Source organism: Panonychus citri, unplaced genomic scaffold (assembly GCF_014898815.1).
Source record: "Panonychus citri isolate SS breed McGregor unplaced genomic scaffold, ASM1489881v1 Contig00002, whole genome shotgun sequence".
NCBI classification, from domain to species: Eukaryota; Metazoa; Arthropoda; class Arachnida; order Trombidiformes; family Tetranychidae; genus Panonychus; species Panonychus citri.
The window spans coordinates 254214-268904 of record NW_026515407.1 but is presented as its reverse complement, the minus strand read 5'-3'; the positions used below and the strand labels follow the sequence as shown (position 1 = coordinate 268904).

The following is a 14691-nucleotide window of genomic DNA, read 5'->3' as shown; positions in this document are numbered from 1 at the left end:
CGAAATTTTCAGCGAAAATATTAACAAATCCATGGATATGAAATGTGTTCACATGAAGTTTTCTGAATTTCGTGCCAAGCTAATTAATTAATTTTCCATTAAAAGAAATGTTCAATTAGGGTAGAAGAAAATTGAATAAAAATCTTTCAAAACTAAAACTTCGATTGCGCCAAATTCAAATTGCAAATTTCAACTAATCAATTTAGATGATTAATTTTGAATCGACGAAATTTTTTTCCAATCATTCAAAATGTAAATAATTATATGGTTGTTTCGATATTCTTAGGAAAAGAAAAAGTGATCTTTTACTATCGGTTTCAGATTCGTACTGATCACCAAGTCGAGTGATGATAAGTTGAAATGTTCAATGAGACTTTCGATTGAGAATTGATTGAATTCACTTGATTTGATTTGTTCAGTGGTCAAAAATCCTACAGATAATCAATTAAGTTGAAACAATAGTAGCAATTAATTGCAATTTATTTTATTCAAAATGCGTCAATAGCAAAGTTAAACGTTGAATGTTCATATGCATAATAAACAGCCAAAGACTTTGAGTTTTCAACAATTTGTTGAATCATTCACACAATTAAATATAATCAATGAATGAGATAAAGTTAATCCAATCATACAACACTCTCTCATTCAAACGGTATAATCCCTTTGAATGGTCATCTGATTAGATATTAAAAGTAATTAGTATCTTTATTACCTGATTACCTGAGCAAATGATTAAACAAACTGATTGTAAACTTCAATCCCTTGGCTGTGTAACAATTTATAAAGTTTTTGTTAATATAAAATAGTTTAAAATACAAAGATCGTAACAATTTTTTGATTATCATGATTTGGTTGTTAAACAATTAAAAAAAAATGATGATTACATGTTAATTGTTAAAAAGACAAAACCAAATCAATTAGTAGATACAATTGGAATCCTGTCCGGATAATTTTAAAAGTTAATTATCAGGAGGAAACAATTGATCAGTTGATTTAATTAAAATAAAAAGAAAATCTTATAACTAAAATTGATCAACAATTAAAGTAATAGGAAATTTGTTATTTAATTGTTCCGTTAATCCTTCATGATCAATTAACTGCTATTTGCATTTCAATTATCAAATTACTGTATCGGCGCTCTCAGTGTAATTCAATTAAACCAGTTAACTGGTCATCTTTGTAATGAATAAATCATTGTTTGAGGTTAAATTGTTGTTGTTATTATTAATTGTATTTGTTACGATTGAGGCTTTGCGAGGTCTGGTCAGTGATAAACTGGACATGGTCATTGAAGGTAGTTCATTAGATGGTGAAGATGTTGTTGTTGTTGGTGATGACATTGTTGAAGATAAAGGTGATGAATGGTTGTGATGATTATGATTATGATTGTGATTGTGATTATTAAGATTGTGTGAATTTAATGACATTGATCCGGTAATTAGGGAATGAGGTCGAATGGAGTAACTTGAGGTTGAAGATGAGGATAAAGGTGACGATGAAGATGAAGATGGTGATGTCAAAGATGATAAAGGTGAGTGTGAGGGAGAAGCAAAAAATTGTCTCCTTGCCTCGTAAAGTGAATTCCGAGAACCACCAATAATATGATTACAATTATGATTATGATTATTATTGGACCGATTTAATCTATCATCTGAATCATCATAATTACCGCTAAGATTTGATGGTCCAGTGATTATTTGTTGACCAGATAATTTGATAACAGCTGATGATGAATAAATTGATGGAGTAGGTGATAACCTTTCACGTTCGAGGCTTCGGACTTTACCATCGATAGTAATATTGTTATGGTCAATGATCATTTGGTCATTCATGTTATTATTGTAAACATTATTACTGTTGATCATTTTTCTGCACTTATTTATCAGTTTATCATTTTCTTTATCCTTCCCCTTTGACGATGAACAGTTATTACCTTCTAGTGTAAGAGTAACTTGTGTCCGATTTGTATTGGTCATCATTGAGTTTACCTTATTGTTTTCATTATTTTCACATGGATGTTGTTGATCTTCATCAATTTCATCATCATCCGGATATGAAGGATCGGTCAGTGGTTGAGGTGATGGTGGAGCTGGACCGAAAATCTTTTCAACATATGTAATCAGTATTTGAACAACTCGAGCCTGATGACCAGTATCGACCAGTGAGCTCAACGAATCTCCTTCTGACGATCTTAATAAAGTTGGTCCAAAAACGATTCCCAAATTTGATGAAGGCATGTTGTTGATTTTACTCTGATCAGCTACTCTTTTCAAATGATAGCACAAAAAGGCAAGAGTTTTATTATGAACAGAGGGTAAACTTGAGGTCAATTGTTTATACTGGACAACCAGTTGGTCAGCAATTGAAGGATCGTCCAAATCTGCTCCTGAACCATCAGCACTTGACGGATATTGTTTTGCGATCCGTATAAACTCAGGGTATAGTTTATAAGTAATTAAAGGTTCAGGTAACTGACGAAGATAAAGTTTCAATACATTAGCGATAACATTTGGATGGACATCATTTAAATCAACAGAATCGACTGGACAGGATTCGAAAAGTTGACAAAGTTTTTCCACTCGAGATTTAACACCCGATACACGATAAAGTCCCTTAATTAAACTGCCACGACGATCCAGTTCGTTGATACATTTAACCAGAACCGGAGGAATCTCATCACCCGAACATTTCAAATCAACACCAAAAGTTGTCATTGTTTTCTTAGTTGATGAACCTCGATTCCGTCGGAGATTAGTACTATTATTGTTGTTGTTATTACTACAATTAACGATTACCAATTCGGTTCGACACTTGTTATGACAGGTTAATCCACACTTTGATTTAAAGTATAATCCATGTTAATATATGTGAGACAAAAGACAAAAAGTTACAGTTAGTTGGGTTGTTGTTGTTGATTCAATTGTTGAATAAGAACAAGAATTAAATTAATATTCAGATTGTTATGTTATTACAATAAAAGGTAAAAATGATTTGAAATTATAAACCAGTTTACTTTTGATTGTCTATTGAAAACAAATTACTGTTGAATTAATCAAAACTCAACGGTAAAGATTCAACAAAGCAATTAGCTTTATCATAATTAACTATACATGTATTATAAACATGATTATATATTTTTAGTTAATTATTATCACTATTGTTACCTTTTTGATAACAATAATATCATAAAAGAAACAGATTATTAATATTGAATTGATTTCAAAGTTAGTTATTAAATCCTTGACTGGTAGAGATCAAAATTAAGTAATTAACTGAGAATTAAATTAAACCAACAATCACAACCTAATAGAAAATAATGAATTGATTGAAATTGGACAAAATTTACAATTACAATTTACTATTATTTGAATTGATTGTTTACTCAGGTGGACTCATTATGATTACTACTATTATTAAAATTAGTGTTATTATCATGGCTGTTTGAAGGTAAACGATGAAACCATTTTCAGACAATTAAGGATGTAATAATGGTGCTAATTAAGACATTGAGAGGATGATTAAGTTGATTAAGATTGATAAAAGACGTACATTGATACATTCAAGACCTTGGAAACAAACATAACCATCACAATGCCGACAGCGAGATGGTGTTTTAAGTTTACGAAAATGGTGGCTTGGTGTTAATGTCGCAGGAAGAGTTGAACAATTAAAACCACTTTCAACTGTAAGAATCGAGAAACAGAAAGGACAATTAACAAACAATCTAAATAGAGGACATTTTTTTCATACATTCATGTACATTAATATTCATGTAATTAAGGTAATCAACTTGATGGTTGATTATGATTAGTGTATTACTTACAGTTTGAATCTCCATCAACCACCATTTCACTTGAAAAGGTAACTGGCAATTCAATATCTTTGCAGGATTTTAAATGGTTTTCATTTAAATTGTTTGATCGTTTAATTGTTGATCGTTGATTACAATTACCAATAACTTTACCTGTTGACATTTGATTTGTTAATGAATCAAATTTATTGTTGTAATCAGAATTTTTCAGAATACCATTGTTGTTACATTTTCTAAGGGTTTCTGTAAATTCTGGTAATTGTGATATATAATCAGCGTATTTACTTCCAGGTTGATACAATTTAGTTAAATCACTTAGAGATCCAAATTGTTCAACAATTGGTTTGTAAAGGTTATGTTGACATTCAAAGTAGCCAATGGTCACTGCTTTCAGGGTTTGATCGCACTGGTAGATTAACTCCCGAATCCGGATTAAAAGTTTTCTTTTCAGTTCTTCACAGTTTCGAGTCCTTGAGAAAATAGATCAACAATCAAATTATTATTAGATGAAATTGACGATGAGAACAATTAAAACTTGACAATTACATGTACAGATTAAACTTGGTGTATGATACAATCATTTTATCATCAATATATTGAGAGGAAATTGATTCCTTGTGAATATTTAGATGTCAATGTAATTCAATTCATCGACTAATTTTTTTTCATGGTTATCCATAAATCGTGAACAATAATCATGGTGATGAAAGTTAATTGTGGCACTTTATGTTGTCATAACTAACAATTTGCATTGAGAAAATTTAATGATAAATGCTGATTGTAACACACAAAAGGAAACAACAATTATACACTTATTAGAAACAACAATCAACCAACCATCACTTCATTATGATAACTAGCAATTTATGATTACCCTTACTCGCCTTGATAATAAATCAGAGCTACAATTAACCACAATTTAACCTAGTTTATCAGCTACAATCAACGTCATAATCATAAACAACGGATATGTCACATGTAAGTTATGAGATTGTAAACAAATTGAGCAATTAAATACAAAGAAGTGATTTTAAAATGATTAACTAAATTAAGGATTCTGATGGGTTTAAATTTACTTTATGATTACATCATTAATAATTTGTTTATAATCAAATCAAACTTTATAACTATATTACGACAGTCAACATAAAAGGTTACAATTATTATCAACAGGAAACTAATTATGATTACTGCTTGAAATAAAACTTAATTACTGTTAATCAACTTCTCACAATTTACAGGGCTATTCAGCTTTGTCGATATTTTTTGCGATTTTCTCGGTAACTATGAGTCCTAGAGACTAAAGACTTGAACGATTAATTTGAACAATACTAAATTGTCATAGAAAAATATCAAGGTCATTGAGGTCAATCCCAAAATCACGCGTTTGAAGGCCATTTCACGAAAATACATGTTAAAATAAATTGAGGTTCATCAATTGAGAAAATAAAAATGACACTTTCAGTGTTGATTTAAATACATGTAATGTCCATCCAAATGCTATCGCTAATGTATTGAAACTTAATCCTCGACAATTACCTGAACCTTAAATTACTATTAAATCAATTGATACGGATCAACAATGACCCAAATGACCTTGATATTTCAATATGACAATTCAGTGTCGCTCAAATAAATCATGAAATCTTTAAGACTTTTCTATGACTTATAGTTACCAAGAAAATTGCAAAAAAATAGTCAAGTGCTCTGTATTAATCGTTAATGATTAGTTTGAATCAATTATTAAAATTTAGAATTGAGATAATTTCAATTGTAATTACCTGATATTTGCTTCGTTGATTGTATTTCGATAGACTATCTCAGCCTCTTGAGCTCTTAAACAAGCTTCGTCTTCAATTCGCTTTTTTCGTTCACATTTACTGACTGGATCATTTCCACCATAACAACCACCCACTCCACCACCACCACCACCACCACCACCGCCAATTGGTCCTCCATATTCATTTGTATTCAGTTCAGATGATAAATTGCTTAAAGTTCTAAGTCTCTCATATTCTTGATTCCTTTGAAAATAGATGATTCGAGCCTTGCGAAGATTGGTCAATGATTCGTGAGTGCGTTTCAATTCTCGATTCCATTCTGATTTGATCTGTTTTCGAATTTTTTCATGTTCAGTTCGACGAGCAGCCAGTGGTTCGATAAATTTATGTCCTAAAAGAAGTGAACAATTAGCAAGTGTACTACAACTATTGTCCAAATCATTGTCCAAGGCTTTCAGGTAAACCGATTGAAGAGGAAGATATTTCTTAGAGAGAGAAAAGAGAACAGAATAATTAGCTAATTGTTCAATTAAATTAAATTATTCTAATCAAATTAACCTTTAAAAGGATTATGCAAATGGTTCAACTGAAAATTAGAGGTGAAAATTAAATTTAAAGGTTAATCATGAAAATATTTACCTCTTCCTTCAGGATGGGCTTAACTGATTGTGCTAATTTAGTTAAATTGCGTACATGGTCAGCTTCTGTTAATCATCGGATTAAATAAATTGGAATAGGAAATAAATGATTAGAATTGTTGGTGAAAAAAATCAAATTATATCCCAAACAATCAAGTGTAATGTTATTGGTCAATTATGATCAACATGAATGTTATTTAAATAAATGGTTTGCATTTTTAATTCAACTGTGATTATTGTAATGGTTAAGGTTCATCAATAATCATCAGTGTTTTGTTGTATTAATCGTGATACAAATTGTGAATTGTTAAATTGTTCAACAAGAGACTCGTTGATTAACTTGAGTGAAAACTTGATGATGATCATCATGATTATCACAATCAACAAGTAAAGTGACAAGAAAAGGTTACAAAATTGTTTATTAATTTTGCTCTTTAAATTGATTGTATGAGAGAGACCATTGATTTTCAATGATCTTTCAACTTGATTAGATTTTAATCATTTCCTGATTGTTGATTTAGATTTTTACAATAACAATAATAATATGAATACATTTGATAACAATTTGAATTAATGGTTGGTTGTTGTTTGGTAAGAAACATTAAATTGCTTTGGTTAAATGTTAAACAATGATAATATTTAGTTAATAACAAGATTTACAATCGTAAAGTTAAATTGTTTGATCAACAAATCAAATTGACAGTTTAATCAATATCATTGATTTGATTGGTGAAAAATATAATCTAGTCAACTGAACATTGAGTATGATTGGAAACAGGAAAAAAAAATTAAAGGTAATTTTCAATTGATCTTGAATTATTTTTTTTCTTAATCTACTAAACAACAATTTAAATCATTGACTTTGCTTGTTAACAATCAAAACAAACAACAATTAAGGACAATCAGGTAAATGTGAGTGTGTAGGGATAATAGATTAATTTGATTTTTACAAATCAATCTTGATAATTAATTTAATTCACAACAATTGTCCATAAACAAATATAAAGATATAACCAAAAGTTAATTAATATTGATTAGTTCAATTGACTAAATCAAAGGTGTAAATAAAAAAGTTTACAATAAACTTGATTAAAATAAATCCTTTTAAGGTGAGGTCAATCAGCTTAACTAATTGCAATCAAATTGAGGTAATTTAATCATTTCAATTTTGTGATAAACAAATTGTTGATAATTTGATGAAACTATTGTTGAAATAATTGATTGATTGATACAGAGACTCACAGTGAAAACGTATTTGAATATTTCCCTGTATTTAGTAAATCATTTTGACTAATCAACATGAGATAATTGAAGATGATTTAAATCAATCAGTTATATGAACAATTGAAAACCCCCGTTGAGTGTTTATTGTGATTTAATGTGATGAGAGTGAATTAAGTTAATTGTTTACAGTGAAACAAAAATAACAATTATTATTAATAGATTGTAGGTTAATCAAAAATTCATAATAATGATGAAAAAATTTGATATTATTTATAATTGATTTACCAATAAGTTATTTACCTCAATTTAATCAAAAGTAAATTGATGATTGATATGATTTGATTAGCTAAATATAAAGTTTAATGATTGTTTGTGATAAGTAAATCATTAATTGTGATCATCATGGGAAAACAGTAGTTAAGCTGATTGTTGGAAAGATATTATCGGAAGTTCATTGAAGATAAACTAATGATAACGGTCATCGATAACTTTACCTTTAAGTTTGAATAAATGCTTGACCATTAGGATTATAATGATGATATTTAAGATACCTGAAGGTAGATTGAGAGAGTGAGGGAGAGTGAGAGATGATAATGATGACGATGACGATGATGATGATGATGATGATGATGATAAAAAGAGAAAGTTGTTCAATCTTCTTGAGGTGGAAATTTTCATCTGCTTTTGTTTTCACTTTCATTAATTTGCTCGCAGGTCCGTTAACGGCAATTTCATTGCTACTGATTATGATTAAATCATTTGATTAAATGATGGACTTGATGGTTAACATAATGTGAACCATTAGTTACCTTCAATCATCACAATCGGTTCACAATAATTCAACTATCAATTCCTATCAGAGCTTAAAGCAACATCGTTCAAACGATATTTATAATTACAAGCTGATTGTGTTAAAATTTTGATTACAAATTGTCAGTTAATCATCAGAGTCGCTGATAAAATGATGATAATCAACGTTATTTGTTGATATTTAATCAGTTGGGAACAAAATAAAGGTCCGTGATTAAAATTGGAAAAGTTTCATTCACTTGATTGTTTACAATCAATTTCTCTAGGGTATAATTTAAGTTGATTAACCTACTAAAAGATTGAGTCTGAATTGATCATCGTTTATCACTAGGAATCAATAATTGGAAGTTAATCATTTAGATGATTTACTTTAAATCAATTAATATTATTTAAAGATATTTACGATAATATCTGAAGAAATGATTTCCAATCAATCACATAAATTAATTTATAATTAGTCTGAAACTCGGAAATGCCTTTAGTTAAATTGTTAATAATAGAAAGTGATTCGTCCAACAATTAACAGTATTGTAAATGAGACTAACAATTAAATGATTTGCTGATCACTCATTTCGAGTGAGTGAAATAATCATTTTTAATCACGATGTTGATTAGTCAATTAACTAAATATTTATATTCACAGCTATTGTTGAACAATAATTGACTTGTTGATCTTTAAGCAATTAACTAACAATTGATTACAATTGGTTAACTTCGTAGCAATCGGTCATGATCGTGATTAACAATTTTTCTTCATTTTAATCGTGATTTAGATGAAAATTATATTCTGATTAATATGAGATACTTTATGATTTGATCACAAATAATAATCAAATTAATTCATGTCAATAAAACCCATAATTGTAATAGTAATTGTACTTGACCATGATCATGAGAATCAGAAGCAATTAATTATCAAATCATCATTAAAAAAAACAAAAGAATCAGCTCATTTGATTTAGATGATTAATCAACACTTGAAAAGTAATCAAAAGGTAATGATAATAATGCAATTAAATCAATCAACAATTCAATTAACTGTTTAAACAATTCAAATGTAAATGATAGTCACAAATTTCATAGTTTACTCGGACTAATCGATGATTAATTAACAATTAACTCAAAGAAATGGTAAAAAAAAGCTTAAATTGTTAGAGGAAAAAAAGGTAAATTAAAATTAATTGCTAATTGAACTTCACAATTTAACTAACAACCAAAGTAGAGCAAATGAATGACTTGATTTAATCTTGTCTCATAAATTAGCTTGACACTAATCAGGTAAAAATTGAAAGTTTTACCTTTTTTTTAATTGAAATTAAGGTAATATCACAATCAGATTAAATTAACGTAATTAAAATTATCAATTTATTCAATTACAGGGGCAATGATTTAGAAATACAAATTGATGTTATCAAACTTAGGAAAAAGTTACTAAGTTTTTATTCATTGTGATTAATATTTGTTGATCCAATTGATTTACAATCAATGCGAAAATATTGATTGTTGATTGATCATGATCAACGTTTAAATTTCTATAATTACCTTGACTCTGCCAGGTAATTATTATTAATTAATTAATTCTAATCATCGGGTCGATCATCATTTTCATAAATCCCTTCCTCATTTAATTGGATTCACTTTTTCCTAATTATTGGATGTTGTTGAAATTATCGGAATGTTTGATTGGATTCAGCAATTTAAGAAAGTGATTGTAATTAGTTAATTGATATAGTTTAATCATACATACAAATCCTTAAAGCAAAAGTTAATTAACATCAAATGAAAGTGAAATTATCACAACAATTTAAAAAGTGTTACTCTAAATAAATTTAACAAAAATTGCGAAAAACAAATCAAAGGTAATTTAATTATTTTCACCAGTCCAACAATTAATAAATAATAATGGATCACGGTAACAATTTAACAATCTGCTATTAAGATTAAATTGTTCAATTGATGGTTTATAATTAATTTAATTGTAGTTGTACTCAATTATTGATATTATTGTGTCTCGATTAAAGTTGATTATCATTTAACGGGACACGGAATCACATCAATATCAGAAACTTAATCATCACAATTAATCATTAATTTTTTATGTCTTTTTTTTCATTCAATTATTAATAATAAATTAACTAATTGTTTTAACTTATTTCCTGATTTAACTTATGTTGGTTTCATTAAGGGTTGACAAGATTATTTGACTGATTGATTTAAACTAATTTCTAGGATATTTTAAATATTATATTATATTAGTATAATTAACGAGAATAACAATTAGAATGATGATCAGCAACAATTAAGATTTAAATTAAAAATATTTAGTTAATTAGTATAGGAGAAACTTTCGTTAATAACTAATCAAGGTGTTGAATTGAAAGGTTAATTGTTAACTACGGTGATAATTGTTAATCCTTTGATTGACTAATTCACAGTTTGATTTGTCCTTTATATCAATTATAACTGGATTTAATTAAATGTTGATGGTTTACTTTTTAACAGGATTAAGTTAATTGATTAACTGGTTGTAGGAAGAAAATGTTTGATTACTTTAATTGTCAATGAAAAATTTGAGAATCGGTGAAACAATTAAAACAAAAAAGATGAACAATTAGTTATTAAATGACGATGAGTCTCATCATTATGATAATTGTATTTACAAATGATGATCATCAGTAAGCAATATGATAATCTGTTGATTTAATTAAGTTAATAATGGGAAATTGATACACTCACACAAACAATCATCAACTATCATCATTTGTTTATTGTTGTTTCTCAACACCTCTTAATTTGTAGATATAATTAAATCACTTTGAAGGTAAAAATATAAACACAATTTACTTTTCTGAGTAGGTGTTAATCAGATTGTTTATCATGTTAATTGCTGAAATTTAAAGTTTTTCAGCTTCATGGTAAACCTAACAATTACAATGCTAAATTGTTCAATAGTTTGGTATCCAAAATAATTTCCGGTTAACAATGATTAAGTATTAATATATAATCGTAACTATAATCAAATTGTTAATTGCTTAATTGTAATGCTGCTTACACAACATCAACAAGGTGATTGTTTCATTTGACAATTTGACAATTAATGATTATCAGAATTTATTATTATTAAGGAAACTAAACAATTGATTGTTTCAGTGTAATTTGATTACATCACCATGATTATTGATTAATCATCCATGGCTCATGTAAAACAAAATGATCAATTATAATTAAAATATTAATCTGATAATCTACTAGATCTAAGTTCAATGGAATCAAATTATTTCAATCAATTCATCGTTTTTATCATTAACATGATTGAAATTGAGTTTTAAGTGTTGATTATGTTTAAATGAACGACATAAAAAATTATGTCAATGAATGTTAATTGCTTGTTAATTATAATTCAAAATGCTACGATTTCCATTTACAGGGTTATTCATTGATTTTCGCCCAAGTTTTTTTTGCGATTTTCTCGATAAGTATGAGTCTTATGAAGATGAGACTTTAATTGTAAATTGTAAATGTTTTTCCGATACTTAATTGTTATAGAAAAGGATCAAGGTCATTTAGGTCATTGGTGGAATAAGGAATTGGTAGAAAATCGAAAAAAAAACATGGGCGAAAATCAATCAATAGCCCCTGTATTAAATACTTATTAGTGTTGAGAATCGATTATTAATTAGCAATCATAATTACACTTTGATGAGAAACATTTGGTAACACAATTTAACCTAATTTTACACAGAAAATGTTGATTGTTTGAGAGACTTACCTAAATTGCTTCTCTTGTCGATGTAGTTAATCAAATCTTTGGCATATTTGGACCATAATTTAGCCCGATGAAGAGCTAAATCAATTCCTTCAGGTAAATGGAGAAACCTATTGTCACAATCATTAGGTGTCAGTGGACTTCTTGCTTCAGGGTCAGTAAGTTCTGGCGGAGTTAATGATGAAGATGATGGAATTGTTGTTGATGAATCACCGCCAATCTGATGATAGAAGAGAAAATAATCAACAACAATTAATTTAAATCTCTCAAGAAACCAAATGGAAAGATTAATTAAATAAAGAGAAATTGAAATTAAGGCCTGAAGGGTATAGTAGATAATCAAGTCAACTGTCAAGTCAATCAAACATAAAGTCAAACTTTTTCTCGTTATAATGGTCGAGTTATAATCGGATGAAATACATGATAATGGTAATGGTGATGATGGAGATGAAGATGAAGATGAAGATGAGGATGATTTATTCAACATGATGATGACAAATCCAAGAGAAAAAAAAGTAAAGTAAATTCTTTTTCGATTCTATTGGAAAATTCAAGATGTAATCACAAAGAAGATAAATTAATTTGACGACATTGGAAATCAATTAATCGCATCTTCAAAAAATCGTCGTAATCAAACAAGATTTTTGATTGTTGTCAAATTGTGATGATAATCAAAACACAGAAAAGGAAATTTTGATGGAAATTTGATTAGAAACGAAATTGATCTGTAACAAGAAGTTCTTTTTGTTTGATGGACACTAAGACTGTTGATCGTTGATTGTTGATTGTTGATTGTCTATTAGTGATAATTGTTGATTAAATAGAATTTTTTAATTACCATGTTAATGTTTCCATTTGATTTACCTCCTCCTCCACCACTTTCCATGAGATACTCAGAGAGTCGGTAGTTAATTGGATCGGCTGAGGAATTGATATATTTGCTACGACAGAATAACATTTTGCTTTGTGAAAACGATAATTGATTGTTGATGATGATTAGGCTAAAAATACAATAGAATAGAACAATTCAAATTGGTAATTAAAAGAAATTGATTAACATGATTTGTCTAAATTGTTTTGTTACTTGTTGATTAACCACAAAGGTTAAACAATCTATTCTTTAATTTAATAGTTAACATGTCAATTGTGTCATTGGAAGGACAATTAATCAATTTTTTCAATGGTCACTTGATTTAAATTAAAATGATGATGTTAAGCAACAATAAACAAAAGGACAGTTGTTGATTAATTCACTTTTAATGAGAGTTGATTATCTTAATGTGATGATGATTAGATAATGATGGTTGATGAGGTTGGAAAGTGATGGTTAATCTGTCAGGTAAAAGTGATGGTTAACAAAGAGAGAAACTAAATTTAGGTAATTGTTTAGTTGATAAACGTTCATCTATCAACAATTAACATTGTCTCCCTCTAATCAACTGGTGGTGTTTATCAATTTTTCACTCAATACCTTCATCATCATCAGATTTATTCAGTTTTCAGTTTAGGAATTGCTATCAACATAATAATAGTGAGAGAGTTGAAAGCTTACCTGTTGTTTATTATGAAATAATTTGATTTTCACTCTTAATCAGGTAAACCCACTGATTAAGTGTAGATGTTGATGATTCAATCCAATAGTTGATTAGATGTTAAAATTTGTTACTATTTCCATTGGAAACGCGGCTAATTAATTGTTATCCATTTTTAATTAACCTGTTGATCAGAATCATTTGATAACCAATGAAATTAACAAATAAAAACGAGAGTTGTAAATGTAATAATAATTAACATTTAAGTGTCTCGATTGATTGAAACAACAAGTAAACAAAATTCACAGAAACAGCAAAGAAAACAATTAATTAGATGATTCAAATGAAGACTGGTGATTGAATCAACAGGTTAATTAAAGGTAATTAATATCAAACTGTTATATTGATGATGAAGATAAAAAAAAATGATTGACAGAATTGAATTACACATGAAAATAGTTGAACACGGAAACAATTAAGGGAGAGGAAGACACGTGAAGAAATGAGAGATAATTAATCCATAGTGTTAATCCAGATAAAGATTAAGAATTTTTTTTTCTCTATCATGAAAAACATGAATAAAGAATAACAATTGAAACTGTTAACTGAACGATTAGAGTTCTAAGTGAACAACATCCTGCTCATTGTGTTACAGGTTCTGACAACAGCGTGCGAATGAGCTTCATGTTGGTTGATGATGAGAGAGAATGGGAGAGCGAGAGAGTGAGAGAGTGAGAGAGAAATGGTTGAAAGAGAAAATAGAAAACACGAAAACTGGTATTCGTCCTTGAGAAAACTTGAATTCTATGAACACTCATGATGAATTTTCTACTCTCTCTCTCTCTCCCTGATTATCTTCGTATCAAATTTACCTTTTTCTCTACGGAATAATGATTACAATCTAATGTTCATTTAATTGTTAACAATTAAACAACAATCACCTTTCCATTGCCTATTTAATTGTTACTCTAATTGTAAACACTTTTGACCTAATCAATGAGTTACGACGTCGATTCATTTGTTATGTGAAAACTTTTTTCCAACAGTTTTGTTTAGATTTTGATTCTAGTTGGTTTTTCTTGATTGTTTACCTTTTTGATTGATTGTTGTTGATCATTTTGATTAAAAT

General features: G+C 28.4%; 1 protein-coding gene across 3 annotated transcripts; it reads right to left on the bottom strand.

Moving 5' to 3' along the window:
* Window positions 1-468: 468 nt before the first annotated feature.
* Window positions 469-14384, bottom strand: LOC128387713 (rho GTPase-activating protein 45-like). 3 transcript variants are annotated; one of them, XM_053346977.1, is made up of 9 exons: window positions 13823-14383; window positions 13583-13746; window positions 12869-13031; window positions 12034-12250; window positions 6232-6296; window positions 5593-6077; window positions 3824-4281; window positions 3550-3683; window positions 469-2834 (listed from the first exon to the last, which is right to left on the bottom strand). In XM_053346977.1, exons 3-9 carry the CDS (start codon window positions 12986-12988, stop codon window positions 1164-1166), a joined length of 3150 nt encoding a protein of 1049 aa, XP_053202952.1. In that variant the 5' UTR covers window positions 12989-13031; window positions 13583-13746; window positions 13823-14383; the 3' UTR covers window positions 469-1163. The 3 variants fall into 3 exon arrangements, with proteins under 3 accessions (XP_053202952.1, XP_053202942.1, XP_053202961.1); XM_053346967.1 differs by having other exon boundaries at window positions 13583-14383; XM_053346986.1 differs by lacking the exon at window positions 6232-6296 and having other exon boundaries at window positions 5593-5983; window positions 13583-14384.
* Between the last annotated feature and the right edge of the window lie 307 nt (window positions 14385-14691).

What these genes read in the sequence shown, in the direction of transcription:
- LOC128387713 (XM_053346967.1), bottom strand. Translation starts at nt 12,988, where the DNA reads ATGTTATTCTGTCGTAGCAAATATATCAATTCCTCAGCCGATCCAATT. An exon ending in CAAATGGAAACATTAACATG is followed by an intron (nt 12,251 to 12,868) that starts GTAATTAAAAAA and finishes TTCTATCATCAG; the next exon opens with ATTGGCGGTGATTCATCAAC. An exon ending in AAGGTCTTGAATGTATCAAT is followed by an intron (nt 2,835 to 3,549) that starts GTACGTCTTTTA and finishes TTTAAATCAAAG; the next exon opens with TGTGGATTAACCTGTCATAA.